Source organism: Bombus terrestris, chromosome 4 (genome assembly GCF_910591885.1).
Source record: "Bombus terrestris chromosome 4, iyBomTerr1.2, whole genome shotgun sequence".
Classification (NCBI taxonomy): Eukaryota; Metazoa; Arthropoda; class Insecta; order Hymenoptera; family Apidae; genus Bombus; species Bombus terrestris.
This window is the reverse complement of record NC_063272.1, coordinates 16,550,500-16,574,230: the sequence shown is the minus strand read 5'-3', so window position 1 is coordinate 16,574,230 and position 23,731 is coordinate 16,550,500. Positions and strand designations below refer to the sequence as shown.

Sequence of the window (23,731 nt, the reverse complement as noted above, 5' to 3'; positions counted from 1 at the left end):
GAATAAGATTTTTCTTAGCGTATTCTTTTTTATAACGAATTAGGAAATTGTTGGTATAACATTAAATTTAATGTGGTTTATTTCATATGAAAGTGTTTCATGTTCCCATAATTACGTATTTTTAATTCTTGTTCTATACTACCTGCAAACATTATTAAATTTATTTTGATGTTAAACAATTTTTTATGCGTTTGATTAAATTTTCTTCTACTGAGTCAAGCGATTGTGATTAGAAATACGAAATGTTTTGTCAAATTAATAGAAACTGAAAAGGAAGATAATATTTAGAATAAATATACATTTTTTTCGACGCGCATATATTAAATTGAACGAAGTACAGCATTACGAAGAATGTGTCTTTGTAGTACCCGGTAGTATTATCGCAAAGATATTATAAGAACATAAAACACAATGAAATCGTTCTTTACAAATGTTTTACAAGTAGTACTTACACAAAATTCTACTTCATCAAATGATTTTTACAGTTTATGACTCTCGTGTCTTTTTATCTAGAAGCAACAAATCCTATTGATCATAAAAACGAAATTCATTATCGAACAAAATTGAATATACTCAATATATTATAAGTAATATATTCAATGTATTGCACTGTAATACAAAATTATATAAAATCATGATACGTAAAGCTAACTGAATAGTTCTTTGGTATTGTTTAATCAAATATGTTCATAGATCATAACCATTTCACCAAAACCAGTGATCTTTCGTATAATTTTGCAGTCTTTAGCTACAGGTTTCAAAAACTTGTCCCGATCTCTACGGTATCTGGCTTAAAGAATCGACAGTGTTTTGGAAAGCCACAGGGATTTTTCACATGATTATATCGTCACAAATCTCAGTTTGTGTGTCCTTTCATTTGATACATATCAACCAACAAACGGGAAATCGGAATTTCGCCTATGGTTTCGTGAAAAAACAAACGTTCGACCAATTTTGGGAAGATGGACGTCAAACGTCCGACAACGTGCATTAATGTCCCGCTTCTACCTGGTTGTCGTTGATAACGAGATTTCGTGTAATCCCCTAGAATGCATTGAGCCTGATCTTGTAACATTTTGATCGACTCGCTGGCGTGAAGACCCTCCGTTTCTGTGAAGGAACATATCGATATCGAAACAGGATTTTAAATATCGGTTTAATCTGCGGTTTAGAAACACACAGCAATCGAGATCGAAACGTAAAATATTTCGTTACTTTATATCGCTTAAAGGTAAGAGAAGAGAAAGATCGAAGTTTTAAGTATTTCCTTGATTTCAATTATTTAAGTAAAAATATTTTCATAAATTCAAATTACGAAATTTGTTTGAAATATATTTATCAACTTTTTCGAAATTAAAAATTAAAATTTCTTATTACCTGGAGTAAACAGTGCTACCGCTTTCATACATCCCCATTCACTCATATCTGGTGAGAGTTGCCTAAAACGGCATATCGTGTCCTGAAATGCAGGCATACATAAAATCGTAAATAATTCCTTTTTTTTAAATTTTCACTATTACTTTTTATTACTTAAAATTATAGAAATATTCTCGTTCATATTTGTCCAAAATATTAAAGAAAATGTTAATTATTTATTCATTTTCTTATGATGAAATTGCAAAATATTTCATATTCTATGCAGTAATTAATATAATTTTATATAAGTTAAATTATTACCTGAATAGTAATTAATTGTTGATTCGTTGTAGCTTCGTCTGGCAATCTTGCTCGTACTTGTTCATCCTCCAGTAAGCCAGTAATATTCCACGATATAGACCACTGTGCTAGATGCAGGAGAAAAAGTTGTGTCCACGAGCCTTCGAGTAACAATAATTGATCGTTCTTCGAAAGGGATTGGAATAGTGGTAAGCAACAAACCCATCTTACTGCCATAAATAGTAAACGCGCAGTTGTTTCCTGAAACATATTAATAAGCTTCGTTCTCCGAGTGAAATTTTTGTTTCATCTGCTTTATTAATTACACATTTTGTATATTTAGAAATGTAAAATAATAAAATATATTAAATTGCTTTCTAACATTAGGTATATATTTTCAATTTCAAACTCTTTAATAAAATTATATCGGATTAGAAAATGAACCGTTTCATATATATATAAATCAATTTGTCATTAATTTTATTTTGAAGATTTTATATTTTATAAAAATAATTATCGTAAAATTTTTGGTATAGTTACCTGTAGTAGTTCTCGCGTAGGATTGGGATTTATTAATGTCCCAGTGGAATTATGACTAGCTTCTGTTTGTTCCAAAGAGTATTCTGTTTCCGATTGCAGTGGTGCATTCCATACGAGTTCCTTATAAATAAATATGAAAATGTATTTAAACAAATAATACGCATCTAAGAATAATATTTTAAAACTAAAATACTTTGTCTAAAGAATAACATAACTTTATGATGTTATAAATTATTATTAAAAATTTGTAAGCTATTTTTAAGCAATTTGATAATCTAGATATTTCAAATATTTAATATTATATTATTAAAAATCAACACAAATTTCTCTATTCTTTCAAAAAAAAAAAAAATTATCAATTCCTTTTGTTAATACTTTAATCCCCAAAAATTATGTCAATATTGCAACATTGAGCTATAGCTCTAAACAAAAACTCTGTAATAAAATTTAAAAATGTAAAGAATGCATATAATATGCGAAAATAAAGAAGATATCCTCAGTAACTAATTGTAATATCACGAAAGGTAAAATCTCTATTTAGTTTAGTTTTTCAGTCGTATTCGTATAGTATGAATCTACATTACATTCGTATTCTACAAAATTATCATATAGACATTTAAAACATTTCTCTAAACTTCTCCCTGTGTGTTACCGGAAAGTTAATTTCACGAAACTAAATCCAAAACAAGGAACGAGGATCTCGTCAACACAGGGTCCACGATCGCTCAGTTTCAGTCCAGAGTGTGAAACCGGCAGGATTTGTCGGATTGACGGTTATAAAGTTTGCAAAGGGGAAACACCAGACTCGAGCAAATTGAGCTGAATTACTTACCTGACACTGCTCCGCGGACATTAGTATCTGAAGAAGGGGTGGCTGCGGTGTCAGAGCGACGCTCGGGGGTGCTGAGTAGAGGGTCGTGGTCGAAGGAGAATGCGGTAGAGCCAATGGTGCCGGGGACGAAGAGTCCTCCGGTGGTTTCTGCACCAGTGCCACTGGCCGTGGATAAGGCGAGAACCTCTGGTCGCACCTGAACTTTCTGCACACATTATCCTTAGCGTCCTTTTATTTGAGTTATCAATCTCTAATTGCTAAAAGTAAGGTTTTGCAGTAATATTTAGATTAAAATCATAGATGATCTTTTTCTCAATTATATTTTAAACGATGAAAATACTTTTAGCAATAAAATATAGAATAATTAATGATATGTATAAAGTATAGGATGAATAATAACATATCTTTGATAGCCTGTATGATATTTCTGGCACGATTTTAAAATCGGCTTAAGAATGTGTAGAAGATAATATGGTATATCTTTTAATTCTTCAACATCGAAAGGAGAAATTGAATTATTCCTTCATAAGCCTCGTCAATTTAAGTAGTATGAGCCATTGATGAATCAGACATTGTGTTTAAACAGAACAATAACGTAGCGTATTAAGTTACGATATTTACTATCTAATACTAATGTGTACAAATATAAGTACAGATTTTAATAAGAACTTCATACACACCTTTGGTGCAAAAGAACATAAGGGGAACCAAGACCAGTTCTTAATCGATCATTGTGTAAAGGTGGTGCGATCGGTGATTGTTGTTGAGGTTGTTTTGGCTTCCTCGGACCTCGTTCGTGTTGTACAGCTAAACATCAATTATAAAGAATATGTGTTATTTTCATGTTGGATTCTCATTGTCTAATGATTATCCATGTATAATATGTAGTTTTCATTACTAAAAAACTTTCCTAATGCATTTCCTAAATTTAAGTGTTTTTAATAATAATAAAAATTTCCAAGATATTTAATCAGTAGCAAAATCCGAAAGAAAGAAGTTAAATTGACAAAAAGGTAGATTTATTTAAATACATAAAAATTTATTCCTTCTCCTTTTTCATAACTTTCATAATTTTGTTTATTAGTCGTATATGTTAATTGTTTTTCAAATATGTTCTTTCCAGTTTCTCTGAAGCACATCAATATGATTGATTTACGAAATACATTCTCGATATAACCATGAGTGATCTCTTAATGCCGGAGTATCATCTTGAATGGCTCTATTGATGCCACTCAAGTGCTTAATAGGGGGAGCAAAAAGGCTGGCGAAGGATTGAATACGGGATTCTAAATTTCTTTAAATACGATAAATTACACGTTAAAAGGGTCAATCTTTAATACGCCTTATAGAATTATTCACATCGTTTGAAATATTATCATCAAATAAGATGAACTACTTTATTTACAATATTTTTAAATATTTTATGAAAGTTCGAAGAAATTTCGAATAAAAATTACTTCCTAAACATTTTAATAAAAGGATGTTGATAAAGAAATGATGGAGAATTGATGATAAATTATTTGTGGTCATCATCTAATGTATTAAAAAAGATGTTCTCGGATATAATGACATAATAGTAATATTATTACATAAATAATTCCATGTTTTGAGTTCCTCAATAACGTTGAATAAATGTATTAACATATCCTATATAATAACAAAAAGAACACGACCTAAAAAGGAATTCTCCCCAAATCTTTTACCCAGGAAAGACTAATAGCACCCCTAACAAACTCTGAGCATCGACAAAACCAACTTCCACATCCATCCGTCTTTAAAAGACCGTTCGAATGAAATTCCTGTGTACACAATCCTGTCACGATTTTTCACCTCATTTACGCATCGATAAAAGTCGCGTCTTATTTGTGATCAAACCATTCCCTTATCCCTCCTCAACAACGAAAGGCGAAAAAGAAACCAAACCAAACTTCAAATAGAAAAAGTCCGCGCAGATTGCTTGAAATCCAGATCAGGGGCAATATTAAAACTTTCATATTAAATATTATATCAACACAATCAACACAGATTTCTCTATTGCCAATTAATGTCGATTTAAATCAGAATTAATATCAATGATTCTCGTTAATGCCTTCCGCAGGAATTATGCGAATATTACAATAACATTACACAATACTAACGAATCCTGTCACGATCTTTCACTTCATTTACAAGCCAATAAAGAAGAAGATGAGTAAGAATATCATCAGCTTCGGACAACCAAACGTGAAAAAGAAACCAAATATACCTTCAACTACGATAGAGAGAATCACAAATCATCTCGCGATAGGATGGCCCCTCGCTCGATCTCCGGGCGGTTTCCTATTAATATCGCCTAAGAACTTAACGGTGGGAGCGAAAAAGTCCGCGCAGGTTGCGCGGAATTGAGTTCAGGGGGAGTGGTACTGTTCGAGATGTACGAGCTGTATTTCCGTGGCTTGGCTGGTTGGGGAGCAACGATGGTGGGTAGGTAGGTCGAGCAGCCTGTAGGAGGGTTGAATCTACCAAGTGTGAGGGAGAAGAAGATAGAAATGGGAGGGTGAATGCGATGGCTGGCCGGGGCGTCAGCTTCCACGGGGTCTCCTTGTCAAGGCATCGCGAGAAAGGATAGAGAAAGAGACAGGTGCAAGACTGGATAGACTCTGGTAGACATAGCCGTTACACACGTTGAAATATGTAGAACGTGTGGATGTATGCGTACAGGAAGAGAGAGGGAGAGAGAGAGAGAGAGAGAGAGAGAGAGAGAGAGAGAGATAGAGACAGAATGGAACTGCAACTGGGTGGCAAGCACATCATCATTAATGAGGCTGAGCGGATCGCAGCCGTGGATTCCCACGTTCGCACTGGCGTCGCAATATCCGCGCTTTATCCGGCCTCTCTTTGTACCATTGGCGGCGTAAGTACATATATCTTTCTCTGATCCGCCTGATGATGGGATCGCGTGCATACATCCTGGAAGGAACGAGCACAGAAGGAGGTCAAAGTTCGTTCTTTTTGTTTTCGGAGCAATTAACGCTCCCCAAGCTCGGTTTCTTACGGTGAATATTTTAGCTACGTATTGGAAAATTTGGTCTTGTGTGGTTTCTTATGAAAGAACTATTTCTAACGTTAATGAAACTATCGCTCTTGAGAATTATTTTGAGGATTATTAAGAAACTTTCAGATTTTTAAGGAACGTTTGCAATGTATCGCGAAATTGAAAATATGTATAATTATGTATATATTCAAGGACGTAGTTCACACAATGTCAACATACCTAATTAAGAGATTGCGGATGTTAATATCTCTCCGAGAAACCTAAAATATCCAAAATATTGTAAAAGTATGCAAAAATATATAAAATAGCCAAAGTACTTATGTACTGTTATACCATTTAGGTGGTGAAACAAATTCTTACTTAGGTTCGATATTTTTAGTTGTATTTATGAAAATATGGACAATTTGGTTTTATTTGGTTTATAATAATATGTAGTTGTTTTCTCTATGTAGTCCATAGCTTGCTTAATTTGCAAATAACTAAGAATCACAGAACGTTCATTAAAAGCGAAATGCTTTGTAAGCATTGTAAGCACAAATACGGGGTGCATGCAATCAGTTAGAAAGTAAGGCGAGGTGAAATCCGCTTCGGGTCTATTTGCTTTATCAACTAAATTGGCCGTGCATCGGAACAGGTACAAATATTATTATTTTCCGAGAGTAATAATTGTTTTTTCACCGGAGAATTTTCAGTCGAGCGAAAAAACCAGCGAGAGCCGCGAGCTTGTTTGCTTTGTAAGCAAAGTTCTTCGTATGCCACACGCAGTTGAGATATTAGAATATAAAATTCATTTTTAAAAGCATTCTTCCTTCTTTTTTTAGCCATTCTCCGTTTCGATATATCGTGTTGATTTTTAAATTATCGATAACAGTACAGAGTCTTTAAACTTTACCAATATTACGTGATGAGTCGCGGTATTTTGCTTTGTAATCTAGAATTGAATATTAGAAATACGTAGATTATTATTTTTTAATATATTTCTGATTATTTCTCAGTAACATTCAATGAAGTGCGCACACATATATATAGAATCCTCGGGGTCAATAACTTGCGAATCAATTGGATGTATCTTAAAGAAATCTTTCAATATCACTTACTATTAGAAAATCTAAGTTAGTTAATTCCTTCTACTGTGCAGTATGTAAGAATATACAATAATATATAATACAAAAAGTTTCAATGCGATTGAAATTATAAATATATGAACTATATAAATGTACTTTATATGTATATTTTAACGAATTTTAATCTTTATTTATTAACGAATTTCAATTGAGTTTATTAAAATTGTGAATCGTAAAAGTAAAATATCGTATCATGTACTATAAATACATATAGAAATTTTACGATTATTTTTAGAAAGATTAAAATATTACCATGTGTCATATATCATCAATAATCATATATGAATTAATAAATTAACAAATAACGACCTTACATCATTTTTCTTAGCGTTGACGACTTTACTTCGCATGCGCAAAATTATAGAGCGGATATTTTTTTCGTTCTTTGATACAGGCCACATTTTTATTTGTTCTTAGTATATTAATCTATTTATTGGAGAATTTTTACAAAGAAAATAATTTTTTAAAATAAACATATCAATTTGAAATGTAGATCGACATGAGTTTCAATTTTCTTCAAAATGTAAAGGGCTATATGTTTGGATATAGTAACATATTATTTTACCATAAACAAGTTGCATGAATCCAATCTTTAATGTAAAATATAATAATATGAAGCACGTAAATCAATATCTTGAATTATCAAATAGAAAATTTCAAAAATGTAAATGTCACACTAGTAAATACTTAAATAATGAAGTCTATTTTCACGATTAAAAGTACGTTATATAATCCATAAATAGCATTCCAATTCTTTTAACAAAGCTTCTGAATTAATTTACACACCCATTCAAAAATATTCCTCGCTCGAAAAATGTGCCAGAGAACAGGTTAAAAATCCACGAGTAGTGGTATCAGGCGAGAAAATCCGTGTGTGGATAAACATCGTTGATCGTCGTTGAAGAACAGACCCCCAATTTCACCCCCGATGGCCGTGTCTCGACAGATCCGACGAGCGGACGAGCGCACGTTCCTCTTAATTCGCCGGGACAATTTTTCGTCCGGCCTAGAGGGCTTAAGGGGACGATTTTCGAGTACGTGCGTGCTCGCGATCCGGACGTCGAATGGACGCGGGGATTAGGATCGCATGCGCTGGAATGGACCGCGCCCTGCTCCCTTTTCATCCACCCATTCCCTCTCTTTCCTTTCTCTTCCTTTCTGTTTCTGTCTCTATTGCACGTCCGCGATGCTACATCCAGTGCACACAGAAGCCACGAGCCAGCGTAATACTCGCATACCACGTGCGGTCCACAATGCGAGTTCCCACAGTTGAGTGGCGTTCGGCCTATGTACGCACGACGTGGCCAAGTTAGGCCTCCAAGCCTTTGCGTTTTGTCATTCATCGTTAGAAGTAAAATAGAGAACGATGTCCACGTATAGCGTCGTTCGTAAATGCTCGAACACTTTGGTCAATTTATAGCAACAGTATAAGAATTTTACCAAAGTGTACGAATGATGAATTAGTAGTTAGAAGCAACATTTGTTACTTTTTTACAGAATCATCAGACTGAATCTAAATTACATATTAATTAACACGACAATAAAGTATTTTAGCGTTTGTTGTGTGTACGAAAAATATAAATGTTACGTATTATTGCCTTACTTTTTCCAAACTAAATCAAATCGAAGAACGAACAATAGATATCTGTCTGTACTAGAAATTCAATAAAACCAACTAAATCAACTATCCCAGAATCAAACAAAATGGAATAAAACTTGGACATAAAAGAAGCCCTAAAGAAATCAATCAACTTAAGCTCCTCTGTCCTTCGGAAAGGAAGAATCTAAAAGAGTACTTAACGAGTTAACTAACGAAACTAGAATAACAAGGAAGGAAAAACGAAAGCAAGGAAAAGAAGATAAAGTAGAGAAACGGAAGAGCGAACGGTGAAAAAAGCAAGCGGATAAAGGAGCACAAGTGTACAAGCGATAGAAACGATCGGAGAACGAGCGCGCGTGATCTACGTATGCGGGAGAACGAAATTCGAACGCTACGATCTGTATATGTTTCTCTATATGGTGTATATGTACGTGTGTGTGTATGTGTGTGTGCTTGTGCGTGGGTTTGGTGCTCACACGGGCCATGGATCACGAGGGCTCACACTCTCTATCCTGCTAAACGGTAAACCGATCTGTGAACATTTCAGCAGTCAGCGATCTCGAAGGCTAATCCTCGAGTGAGTGGGGTTGATACATCGACTACCACCACCAGGCTTCGCCTTCACCACCATCAGCATCGCCATCAACGTTTCCGTGCCGTCGAATTCAGCCGATTGGAGGGGCCGAATTCACGATTCGTGTGTCGGACTCGCGTGTACGACGCGTCCGTACACGTGTTATCGCTCCAGAGAGATTCATATGGACGCTCCCAGTGTATATGCATGGAGTGCACGAACGTATAGGTGTGTTGTGTCAAACGGATGCCGGGAAAGGGAGCCGACCCTCTATGAACTTGTTTTCTGTCTTCTGGAAAATGCTATGAATGTTCTAACACGAGGGTATGTTTATAGAAGATCGAAAGGTTTGTGTGTATTTAGAGGATATAGGGATGTATTGAAATAGTATAGTATGTATCAGGTTTGTGTATATGGAATATCACTGGTAGACTTTAAATTTGCACTTCAAATGTACGTATATTAGTGTTCATATGTATCAGGGCACTTACTAGTCTCTTATAAAACACGGCAATTTAGATTATCAACAAAATGATTAATTGTTCAGAATTTTGTGTTTATGCAAGATTAAAGTCGAAAACGTCCAAAGAAAATTTGTGGAGTTTATGTGCAACAGTTACATTATTGTTGGTAGCATTCCCTGCTTATTGAATTAATTAAAGTATAAATATAAGATATCTCAATAGTTATGCTAAAGTGTTTTACACATATTATAGGCATAGGTTATTACAGTTGTTTCTGTAAAGATATAAAGTAGTGTCCCTAAGTAGCTATGGTCAATGATTCTAACATCGTCTGTATTATTGACTTATACTACTGTCTTTATTGAAACATAATATAGTCTATTCAAACGGTAGGGTTACAAATGCTTATAATCTCATAAATCGCTATTATAATCCTTCGAGTCGATTATTTAACACCAGGTTTTGAAATCAAATTATCGGATTGAATTATAAACTGTTCAGTGTATGAACAGTGTATTTGAATCATAAATTTCAACACGAAAATTAACTAAAAATTGTCTATATTCTTTGATGTATGTATGCTATTAACAGGGTATGATCTGTTGTCTCTTCGGGAAATTGTTGTCCGATTCACGGGGCGAATACGTATGTATGTATGTTATGCAGATTAACAGAGGAGGGTTAGCGCATGACATTTCACATATGTGTAAATGAGATGACCAACGATTAATGGAGTGTCCAACAGGATTATGCGTCCAATAGGAACCTGTGTAAGGGACCTTGTACATGAAGATTCCTTGTCGTATAAATTCAGACACAAGTTATGTGTCCGTTGATAATTACACCATCCATAGCCAGAATTTTGCTTACTTATGAGGAACATAAATTAAAATTCATAAGTTCCTCTTACACCGAACTCCATTTACGCATAAATCGAATCAATTATGTGAAAAATATATTGAAAAAGATCATTTCACTTATCAAACGCTTTATAAAAAAGGTACAAGCAATAGCTTTTATAATAAAGCCTTCTTCTTTTCAGAAGGATCTTATAAAATCATACATTTATAACAGCATGTACATATGCAAATATCAATTCTTCAACATATTAAAATATCCCTAGTTGTACATCCGATATTATACGTGCATTCACTGTACATTCACTGTACCTTTAACATTCCATTTTAACGATAAACGCTTTAAAGCTACAAATAAAATTCAAGCCAAGAGCCATAATCTTCAAAATGAACCTTTTTTTCTCGCAAGAATCCTACAAAATTATGCATCCGTGAAAACGTGCCGAACGTGCCAGCAAAGCGGCCGGGAAACGAACATGATCCATTCGCGGGACGGGAACGGCGCGTTTCCTCGTTCGCGAGATGCATAAGCTCGCGGACGTAATTCTCGCAGTTACGTGAACCGTATCCGTTGCGGGGTCCCTCTGAGCGTTACTATGACAGGTGACGATCAAAGCCCGGCTTAACGCAACGACCCGTTCCGTCCACACACATCGCGCGTCCTACCGCAAGAGGGAGAGCGTCCGCTTCCTGTCTTCCTCTTTTCAACCTTGTCAGCCCGCTTCGCACGCTCAGCCCCTCGCGGCTCACCCTGATCTCGCATCTCTCTCTTCAGAGAGACCCGCTTTACAGTTTACCGTTTATGTGGATGGATTGATGCTGCCGGCCGCGTGTACGGCACGCCTCGCTTCGTTGCGTTACCAGCCGTCCACTCCCACGCAACCCCCATCCATCGTTCTCACCCCTGCTCTATGGTTTTCACCCCCGCGTCCGCCTTTCTTCGTCGCCGACCGTGGTCGACGCCAACACGCGGTCGACCGATCGGCCAGCAAAACCCTAGTAACGCCGTAGGCTCGCTCCTTTGGCTCCAGTTGCCTTTTCTGTTTCTCTGGCTCTTTGAAAGATGCTTTGGTTTTCTTTCGAACGAAGGTCCGTCGATGGTTTTACGATCGTTCAATCATAAACACCTTGTGATCATAAACACCTTGCGGTATTTCTGAACCCTTGCGTTTCGTTCCAATAGGTTCGCGTTGATTTAGTCAGCCACTGTTGCCAGATCAGTATCGTGTAATTTTCCCCTATTTCAATATTTTAAAAGCAAACTAATGCAATGACATATTTATATATGAAAGGATTTAATTTAAAAGAACTTAATTTAATTTAAAAGAATTTAATTTAACGGAATGTACACAAAGGAACGCAACAGATAGACTGCGGATGTTTTATGCGATTTTATATTTTTGTGGACAATAACTAAAGAAATAGAATCTAAATAAAAATTTGTTTTATCTACTAAGTAATGTAATAAACACTTTGAATACTTTGTACGTTTTTGCACGTTATATGCATTCCGTGTGTATGTAGCATTCTGCATTAAAAGCGTAGCGAAATCGAATCGTAACATCACGGAGATTAAAGTCATTCTAATTATTTCCTTCTTCGTAGACGCGGAAACTGTGAACGTTGGAAAGTTATCCTGGAAACGAAGTATCGGAAATAATCCCGATTTTCCACCGACGAAAGGGGCAAACACGGGGCGCGCCGGTTTAATTCCGGTTCAGAGTGCTCGCCACCTCTAGAGAAAGGGTGGCTTCGAATTATGAACGGAAACAAAGAGATTTAAACTTGGAAGTTGCGAGCCGCGATCGATTGGGCATGAAACGAGGCAAAGTTTGCGGAATCCAACGGCCTAGCCTCGATTTGTATGTGTACACTGGAAATGATGTTGACCGTAAGGCCAGAGAGGACTAACCGGTTCATTTATTTCGTTCTAACAAGTCAAGACTTAACCTCTCACACCTTGTTGTTAATTGGAAAGCTTCGTAGCATTGTTTGGATTAAAATGGATCCACGAGGAATGTGTGATAAGATTTGAAAATGAAGATCTTGACTTTACTATATTTGAAGATTGAGAGACGAGAATATGAAGAGTAATATAACTTTTATCGAATTTCTCGAGTTCTTTCAATTAATTTCTAACTATAGCTACGTTCCCCCCATGGAAACGATCATAATAATTTCTTTTTTATTATTAGAAATGCCGGGTGTGAAGTCTAGACAACAAGACAATGAAGCAAATTTTATGCAAACAACTTTTTAAACATCAGCACAATGGAACAAGTTTCGAACAAAACATTAAGACATGAAAACAATCAACAAAATATATAATATATGTATATATCTTCGGTAGTATCAGTATATTTATTTTTACCAACAGTGTTTCTTATACTTCCTGACCTAAAAATTTTATCTCCTTATATCTCCATCACGAACTATTATTATAAAGATATAATACCATTTAGGAATAAGTACCACTATCGAAGCATATAGATGTAAAGAAAAGTAAATTTTCCTTTGACTTAAACGAATATCGAACAAAAGCACCGAAAACAAGAGAAGAAGCGATCGCAAAGGAATAAAATGATTCGATATACCGTACGATAATTTCGTCAGCAGAGCTTGAAAACTCGTCCGCTGGTTGCAAATACGCGAAAAAAGCGAAAAGAAATTGAAGGTTCCCTCGCGAGATGCGAGAAGCGGAAGGAAGATTCGATGGGTCGCCGTGGATCCTCTCTTTCCCTTTACAAGTTACAAATCCCACGCGGTAAGCCGCTTGGTAATCTTCTGATATCGTTTAACGCCATATTTCGCAAAATATACGGGTCCGCGCTGTGCGGGGCATTTCGTCGGCAAGGTAGACGGGCAGAGCAAATGACACCGAGAGGGATGAATTTCCGTGGAACGAGCGAAGGGTGCTGGTATACGCTGGTGTGAGGGGTTAGAGATCTCCGGGTTGTCAGGCGGCGGATGATTGCATGCCTGCGGCGGCGTTTCGCGAAGCGCCGAGCACCGCATACATAATATATACCACTTACCGAGTGGTCACCTACGTCTTATGGGCGTTTCACAATGTTTCGTTATGCGATCTGCACGGTCCGTCGTAAAAGCGCGCCAATAAAATGGTAATAGCGCAAGGATAACGTAGGATGTAGAGTAAGAATGGCAAAATGATAAAAAGAATGGTAAAAATGGCAATAAGGTAAGGTGTTGGTGTGAAGGAAAAATATGACGCAGACTGTGTAAATTTGTGAATGCAAGTAAAGAAATAGAATCTAAATAGAGATTTGTAAAATCCAAGAAAGACGATAGTCGGATGTAGGATGCAAGATAAGGTACAACTTAAATAGAAATTCTTTCTATAAAAGAATTGAGAATCTGATGTCCTTGGATAAAGTAGAATTGTTATCATTTTCTTTTCTGATAGAGGGTGAAAGATCCGTTTCTTAGTATTGGCAGTATTATCGGTGTATAGTGATATTTGCTTGATTATATGGTAATCCTAGTCGTATCAAAGAAAGAATTTCCTCTTATTCTTTATTTCTAGCATTAGATATGAAACTCGATATACTACTGCGCTCAAAAGAAAACTGTCTTCGTTAATACCTTTAACTATCTAATTACTCATATCTAGCCAATTAGTTATATACTGAATTAAAGATATGTACAGATCTGACAACAATCGACATTTTTTAAATTATCTATACCACCACTCTCTTTATCTGCCACAACAACCATCATCTCCTTCGTGAACACAAAAGTCTTCTCACCGTTGATAATCTCCATGAATTGCTGTTAATTTCCGTGAAACTAATTGTGAGAGCAAGCAGAGGAAGGAGTCTCGTAACAAGCACATACTCGTGCGTTTTTCGCGCATGATGATCATGTAGAGAGAGAGAGAGTAAACGAGAGACAGAGAAAAACAAGGGGGTAAGAGAGAAACGCAAGAACTAGAGGCTCACCTCACTTCGTGTGGAGCCTCCTTAACGTTAGGAAGCTCTGCCACTAATTGAATCTCCTCTCTTACTCGCGTCTGGAGCCTCCGCAACCGCTGGGAACCAGAGCACCCGTCCTGCATTAAACACCCCCCGACACCCTGGCCACCCTCATCCCCATCGAGCGGTCTGGTCCGCCCCTGGCTGCCTTTCTCTTTCGATACGTACCTCTATCTCTCATCCGCCGCTTTTCCTCCCGCTCTTTGCCTTCCTTTGAATATGCTCTGCCTTCCTCGCTCTTCTTCCTTTCGTCTTTCTTTTCTTATTTTCGTTCGTCTTTCTTTGTATTTCTGTTTCTTCTTATATTTACCTGGTACTGTCTGTACCATTTCCCTCTCATGTTACTGCTTCTTGATCGGGCTTCTTCGCTCGAAACCTCCTTTGCTCGTTCTTCTTTGATTTTTTTACTTTTCTCGAACGTTTTTGATCTTCTCCTCTTTTTTTGTTTCAAGCTCGCGTGAGTTGCCCGAGTATTTTATAACATTCTTCTTTGGTCATTTTCTCGCAGTACGGCGGTTCCCTTTTACGGCTATATGTATATTGAACATTTTTTCGCAACTCATCGAAAATTTTGGTGTTTAACGAAAAATTTAAAGTACAAATACTTAATTTCATTGCGATGTTATTTCTGGCCATATCGCTCCTTTAAATGAAACTTAGAGAAATGTTTTTTCAAGTTTTGATCATGATATTGTAGCTCGTTATTAAGGTAAGTTTCATTTAACCGTGTCTCGCTTAACTGTTATTATACTCGCAACGAATTCACGTTTAGTATTTAATTCAACGGTTGTATTTAGCATATAAGGCGCTTTTTATAATTTCAAAGTATTTTCTTAGTATTATATTTTCTTGTCCAGAACCGATTGCAACGTGATAACAATTAGCAAATGTCAAACAGTATTTAACAGAACTCGATAGAGTTCACTTCAAGTGTGAGCAGGGTATCAATATCGTCTGATATTTCTAAGGCAGAAGAGCAATTAATATGAACATGATGTATGATAAACGGTAAATATGGTTACAGAGAGTGAATAAAATATATATACAGCAAAGTCAGCTTATTATATACATATTTATGTATTCATGTTTTTGTTCATATTAACATTTAATTAAACTTTCTCAAAGTTAATTTAAAAGCTTAAAAAAAGATTTTCATTTTTCTGAGGAAGCATGTTGCTCATGAGAATTTAAATTGAATTATTAAAATATCAAATGTATTACTTCAGTCGTATTTAAAAGTAAATTTCTTGGAAGCAATTCTGCAACTCGAAATAAAGAGCTACATATTGCTGTGATTTAAAGTGTAGGAATTATTTCAAAACTCAAACTATCCAAAACTTATGTGAAATACAGAAAAGCTCTTTAGAGAAAGTAGCGAAAAATAAATCTAAATTTTAGACGTTTCTAGAGTTTAAGAATAATATTTTGCATTCGTTTAGGAACAATAACACGGAATTAATATTTTACAGAAATTCCATATACCGTGTAAATCGCGGGTTTTAACAAGAACCTATTAATTACGCATATAACCATGACATGGTATTCAGTTGAAATATCAAACGAGGATTACACAAAGTCGTGTACTTATCGATATCAAATCCGATTTGCCCTGGCATGCAGAATATATGTATACCTTCAAATCAATACATGCTCGAATGCTTGAGGCTAACAAAAGAGATTTGAAATATTGAATCCCTGTACATCGTTGAAACTGTTATTATTGTTGATTCCTTTTCTACAATAAAAAATTTATTCCGCGGTGAAACATTGTAGAAGAAACATAACGTTTACGTGTTATACAAGGAGAGTGATAAAATTTACAGCAAACGAATGTTAATTACTGTCCGACCTTTCATCGGGGACATAATGTAATGCTACATTGAAAGAAGATTACACGTTTTCGATCGATTAATTAATTAAATGGAAATGGTCAGCAACGTTGGTCGAGAAGTATACACGCTGGTATCCGTGAATTTTGCGGCGAAATATCGAGGGCTGGAAGTAACGATCAAGTGAGAGATCATGGAAAAGCGAAACGTGGTATGACGGTGCAAAATCGTTATTGAGTCTCCACATTCGAACCAGTTCTATTGAAGTCTCCCGTGTCGTCGATTAATAGAGACACGCAGCATGCTGTGTGATAACGCAATTTCGATGAAACTTAATACTGTTGGATGAAAAATTCAGTCGTTCAGAGATTGTCGGGAAAAAAGTCGTATGCAGTTTCGTTTCACCTCATATAAAAGTTGTTTCCAACATATTAATTATAACAATGTAATAAGTTTCGAATTTCCGTGAATTAATCAACCTTGAATGAGGGATTACGATATTCTTTTACAAAACAGTTTCATTTTTTGAGCATGTTTTTAAGTTAAAAATGTTTAGTAGAATGAATATAATATTTATGGGAACTTGAACATTTAAGAAATTTAGTTTATAGTCCTTGCTTAATTGTGTGAATAATTAAAGAATTTAATGTATAGTACATATATGTATTTCTAGTTTTATGTTTAAGTAAAACTTAAAAATACTCTTTTGGTCTATTTATAGATCTTAGGAATATTCAGTATATTGATACTCATAGCAATTTGAATGTACCTGAAGAATTTAGTTTGTAATTTACGTACTTAACAAAATTCAATCTTTTGTTTATGTAACGACATACGTCATGGATCAAATGAATCCTTTGATGAATTAGTTGTAAAACCAACGACAAATAGAGTATTTAACCATGATTACTGTTTTACTAGATCCACGACTACGTTTGCTTAGGAGGGTTTGTCTGACCAATAGCCACTGAAGTCACTGTCTTTGCGGGGCATTCGCGGTTCGAAAATCTTTGTCCCGTGAAACCACAAGAGAATCGCAACTAGACTACTAATATCTAAATCCAGCTAATTTAGACGAAAGATTCAAGAAAGTCTAGCAAAATAATAATTGATTTGCTCAAAACTACACTTTGGAAGAAATCAAAGAGACATTCAATTGTTACAACTTCTACTTCATTTTCTACTGAAATTCACCACAAAATGATAGCACATCTCTACAGTATTAAAAGATTAGATTTATCTATTGAAGTAGTATGAATAATTGTATTGAATCTTAAGAATAAGTTAAATTTTTTTCAAAAATATTAACTTAAATTAATATCTCTTTGTACGTACATTCTTTCATATTAATTTTATTTAATATTAGATTTGTTTACGAAAATTTTGAAACGTGCAATCATTTTGTCGTGAACTGTCATGTAAGATTTAAAAAAAGCAACTACATAAAAAAATGTGGCAAACAAGCTATTTTTGTTACTATAGTACAGACAGAAGAAATAGACCATCCAAGATCAGCGCTACTTCTTTGCTATCGATGTATCCCATTGAATATTAGTTGAATTATAATAAATTCCAATAAACTGAATATGTATATATCTCAAGTCCATTTATTTGAAAATCAATTAATTTTGTAGGTATCATTATCTTTTACATTTTTTTATTACATAACTTTTATTTATTTTTATTTTCGGTTTAAAAAATTTTTCAATATTACATCTTTCTGTTAATGAGATTCTTTACATTTTAATTAACATTTACAACATTATTAAAGTCGTAACAAACTTCATGAACAGTGAAAACACGTTACAAGAGCTATTACCATTAGAAGAATAATATAAAAAAAAATATATTATTAAAGATTATTTTAATACTTCCGAAAAAACTATCTCGTCAAATATAATAGAATATCTTTTATTTTACTTTATCGCTCGGACCACTTTAGATTTTTATTTTTATCTAACAACCCAGGTATATTAATCCTTCAAAGAGGAAGATAAAATTCTCCTTCAATTACTAGGAGTATAAATAAGTTCCCATGGTCAAGTATCGGTAATATTAACGAAGGTACAGTGATATTCTTTTGTTAATGGGAAGACTGTCCAACGTTTTAAGAATTACACCATAGTCAGTTCTCTGTATTTTTCATAATTAGAGACGGAGAAAATCGTTAAACAAATCAACTCGATAAAAAAAAATCAATCTATTGTCAACTAACGAATCTGTTTTTCTAACTTAATTTTAATGCAATCTAATTCTTTAAAATTAATTAAGAACAATAGATTCCAAGGGAAAACAAGTTGATTAAAATTCTCCTATCGTTTCTTTCATACCAATAAATATCCAGTTCACTCCAAAAAACACGAGAACTTATATATACTATCAATATTATCAAACATCGTATTTATCGAGAAATAGTTGTTAAAACTTTCGATTAATCTTATAAAAAGCTCAACTCTTGTAGTTAGAAGATTGAAGCCTATTTCTTTCGTCTCTACTATAATTAACAACGGTGTAGAGTCCGCGGGGAAAACAGAGGCGGTCACAGCCTGCTCTGCTGGGAGCTCTTCGAGGCCTTCCTCTTGACAAGCAAGCACGCCATTAGACCGCTCCCGATGTCCTATGATATCGTGGTATTCTTTCCTCGCGCGGAATCACACCTACGATACTTTTTCTATAGGAGACGTATCTGATCTCACGATGCTATGTAAACATTTCCAAAAAAGTTTCATCACTTACCGTCTCTGTTCATGTTGGCTTCGAAACACTTGGCGAGTCTGCAGGCACGACATTGGTTCCTGTGGGTCTTGTCGATGGGGCAGCGCCCTTTCATGGCACCCTGAACCTTGCAGATGTACCTTCGATTGCTGTGAATGCTCCTCTTGAAAAATCCTGAACAACCTGGACAGCACAGAAAAATTCGAACGTTCTGTTAAAAATCGATCGATTGTATCGTAAAATAATTTAGCGAGAAGTACGCTAAATAAAAATCAATTTTATACAAGGTGTCTTATCAATTCTGTCTATTTGGTATAATAGGTGAAAGTTGCAGGCTTAAGAAGATACGTAACGAGATGGTAGACATTTGCATAAAAATTTAAAGAGTAATAATATTGGTAACAATATATTACAAGTTATAGATTATAGGAGTATATTTTATAATTTTATAACTTTACGTTTAGATTAAAAATTAGATGATCTTTAATGTGTAAAATTTCAGTCGTTTCTGTTATGAATGATATTAGTGATTTATAATTTGTGATTCGTGTAAAATCGAACTAATGATATTAGTTTAATTATGCAAGAGAACCCTGAATTCCAATTTTGATTGATGCGTAAGATTGTTAAAGTAAATTTATTAAAAATCGAAACTAATCTCCAGATTTCCCCTATTCCTTCATCTGCGAAACCGCTATCACCAAATTACATATATATTTTTTTCAACTGTACAACATTCATTGGAACAGAGTTGATAGAACACCCTATACCGTCGGATAAGTTACGATCATTACGTAGATTTAACCTTTATGGTTTATTTAATTGATAATTAAACAATCTTCTCTCTCTAAACATTTTGAGCGAATCTAATCTAAATCTAAAGCATTAAGCTAGTCAGAAAATTATCGTGAATACGTGTTGTTTCGGTTAGCTGTCAAGAGAATGAATCGTTAAATAAAAGTGGATTGTAATCAACGAATCTGTTGTCTCTTATAAAAGATAAACGAACGTTTGTCGGAGTGTTTTTTTAATGAAAAATTTAAGTACAGAAGAGCTTGATAATTACCGTCGCAACTGTAGATGCCGTAGTGTTTTCCAGAGCTACGGTCACCGCATACCAGACACGGTATATCAAGTAATCTGTCCCCTACAACAGAAATTGACTTAATGGAAAAACGGAAAATCTAGCAATTGTTAATGATAGCTTTGTTTCTTTTCGCTTTGTATTTGTCTGTTTTTGAAAGCAAAATGTTTTTCAGAAATAAAGCCTTGTTTAATATACTTTCTGTTTTTAAACTTTGTTTAAATTACGATCAACTGTAATTAATTAATTAAACGTTCAATTGTTTCTAATTCCTAAGAATATTTGATTTTTGTATAATACGAATATTCAGTATTTATTGAGTATGCAATTATTTAGAAAATTTTTCAAAAAATACTTAATGCATTAATATGTATTATGTAAATTGAATATATATGTTTATAATGCTTTTAGAAATTAAAGAGTTGATAATGAAGATATAATTGTAGTTAAAGTACAATTATTAAAAATATTAAAAATATCTTCTTTGAAGATTTGTGCATTGTGTTCTATTTATGAACCAGCGTAATTTCCAAATTTTATACAACGAAAGCTATAAAAAATTACATTTTCCATAATTCAATTACTTGACATCTCTCTCAATGATACGAGAAATTGAAATGATAAAACAAATTCATTGATTACGTTTGTAGCTAAAAGAAAGTTGCGTCCAACGTGTCTGACTGTATACAGATATTTCTACTTAATTCTTATTCCATCATGTATTCGAACAAATTTCTCTGAAACCTTTGTTTCATGTATACTACGTACATTTTACAAACTATACCATTCTTAACAGCTTCGTAATGATAAAAATACGAATATTTATTTATATTTTCACTGTTTTATACAATTTCAGTTTCGTTAAGAACCACCAATTTCTGAGATATACCTTCCATCGATGAACACTATAAACAACTAAACAAACGCAGATAAAATAAAAGAATTACATTTTTATCTTCAAGTAAAGTGGAAAACTCTTTCAAACGCGTTAAATAAAATTTCTTAATTTATCTCTCGAACAAATGGTTGACCATGCGATTAATCCGACGTGAGAGATACCACCGAGCCACTCGTATAAACCGGAGAACCTAAAAACGAAGTGAAAAGCTGGCGGAAAGAGAACTCCGTTTAAGAAAGCAAAGCGGACCGCAAGAAGAGCTGGAGCGTTAATCTGTTCTCCCCCTTTTTGGAGGAACCCTAATCGTCCTAATGATCCGCGGCAAGAAAAACACAGCCATGCCTAAGCCAACCAAAGCTTCCGTTTCTGGCCTGGGGAACCAACCACCTTCTTCTCACACCAAATACCTACCAACCTAACCCGATCAGTCGAGCTGCTTCAACCCCAACAGATTACCTCCTTCGACGTTTACGCTTATATCTAGACATCGTCGTCTTATGTGTCCTACGCGTCGATTAACTATAAACGATTTCAATAACAAGGGGGATTAAGTATATCTGAGGATAATAGTTACAAATTTATGCAATCCTATTATATTTGAATTTGAAGTATCTTCTTCGAAAGTGTGGAAGAGTTTAAAAGATCGCTATGCATTCAATTTTGTTCAACGCTTAGATTTGCTATGTTACATTGTGAAAATAGTAAATTATTAATAATAAATTTATATTTAACGCAATGTACATTACGTCGAAAGAAAAAGAAAACTTAAAATGATGTGCAACTTTTTAAATGACATCGAAGGATGAACGTTGAAGTATTTGAACATTAGAATTTAATATTTAGACTTTCATTTTTACTATGAAATCGAGTTGTAATTTAAACAAAGTTAATTATGTAATTGGACAATTTTGGGAATTTGTATCGAACGATTAAAAAGAAAGAGAAAAATAAATCTTCCTAGAAATATTTGTTTTATCATTGTTTTATATCAAGTAGTATCAAATAATATTCCTTGAATTTTAAAGCGATCTATTCTGGAGTTAGCAAAATTAAATAGTCGCGAACAAAACTTTGGCAATGTTTCTTTGGTTACCAATTCTTTTCATTGAATGTAATTTTGAAACGAATAATAATGAGAGTAAACACTTCATTTTAATAACAAGGCACAACATTCTTTATTTCATATCGTATTTCATTAAAAAAAAATTATACTTTGCAAAAAAACGTAAAATCTAAACTAGATTTCATGTATCTTGTTTTATTTGAAAGACAAATAATTTGGGAGAATTATAAATATTAATTTTTCATATAAATATCTCGAAAAATGAAATTAATAGATTTTCGAAACATATTTGATACAATTTTTAATAAAATATAAATTAAATCATTCCGATTAAATACATAGCGACCCAATCTTGCTTTCAAAAACCATTGTTTCGTTATCTCACTTCTATAAAAAGCCAATTAAACTATAATTATACAAAAAGTACAATTCAAAATACCAAATAGCATAGTTCCATACAATACGAACCGAAGATAACCGCTCCTCTATCCAGAATAAACTTTCTAATCTCCGTTCAATTACAAATCCCAAACCATCGGTCCCAGAAGTCAATCACCGGGACCAAAAACCATTGCAAGGCCACCAATTGAACAACCAATAATCGCACACATTTAAAACGAAAACTTCAACTCTTCCAATCGTCCAAAACCAAAATCAAAACAAAAAGAGATCCTCCGAAGCTAAAGTAAACGAAACCGACGATACAAGCTATTTTAACGCGCACCCAAAACGGTCAAACGTCGACATGCCAAAGTTCAAACTAAACCTGTCAAGTCACCAGGTCATCGAAACTCCGAAGCCATCCGATGAAAAACAAATTTGAAAAAGAAAAATTGAAAAACAAATATAGAAAAAACAGGAACCAACGTCTCATCTTACCGATGTTGTGCATAAATAAAAACGAAGAATAATTAAAAAAAGAAGGAAGAAACGAAGCGGCACGTGTGTCACTGTCTTCTAAGTACCGCGTGCCCTGATCGGGGGTTGGCGAACCACTCCAACGTATCACTGGCGAGAAAAGCAAGAGAGGCACGCTTTATCGAACTGACCTGTGCCCATCCTTCGCGACTGATCAAAGTCGAGCATCCCCAGACGGACGACTGGACCGGTGGTCGTTCCGACACGACGCCGAGGGAGTCGCGCGAAGTCTCGAAGCGTTCTCCGTGACGAGGTGGCTTCGAGCCTCGGCGTAGCTACTCATCTCGTTGGGAAGGGCGGGTACCGCGATTCGCGTTCGTGTGTACGAGCTGCTCGTATCGATGTGTGTGCACAGTGCGTCTGTACGTTCGTTATACGCACGTATATAGGGGCTGCTGCCCGATTGGCTGTCGGAGTTGCCTATCTCCCCTGACCGTAGCCATACTAGCTGGAATCACGGGTCGTTCTTCAACACGCTCGACGTGCTTCTAGGAGAGGATGGTTGGCCAGGGTGTGGGCGATCCCTAACACACGTACAGAAGTTCCTAAAC

At 34.9% G+C, this 23,731-nt stretch overlaps 1 protein-coding gene across 3 annotated transcripts; it reads right to left on the bottom strand.

The window, feature by feature from the left end:
- Window positions 1–775: 775 nt before the first annotated feature.
- Window positions 776–23,461, bottom strand: LOC100645749 (protein dissatisfaction). Of its 3 annotated transcripts, none has more exons than XM_012307757.2 (9): window positions 23,312–23,461; window positions 20,284–20,364; window positions 19,239–19,400; window positions 3,709–3,835; window positions 3,029–3,233; window positions 2,197–2,316; window positions 1,678–1,917; window positions 1,378–1,459; window positions 776–1,110 (listed from the first exon to the last, which is right to left on the bottom strand). In XM_012307757.2, exons 1-9 carry the CDS (start codon window positions 23,346–23,348, stop codon window positions 857–859), a joined length of 1,308 nt encoding a protein of 435 aa, XP_012163147.1. In that variant the 5' UTR covers window positions 23,349–23,461; the 3' UTR covers window positions 776–856. The 3 variants fall into 3 exon arrangements, with proteins under 3 accessions (XP_012163147.1, XP_048261197.1, XP_048261198.1); XM_048405240.1 differs by having other exon boundaries at window positions 3,029–3,224; XM_048405241.1 differs by lacking the exon at window positions 20,284–20,364.
- Window positions 23,462–23,731: the final 270 nt, after the last annotated feature.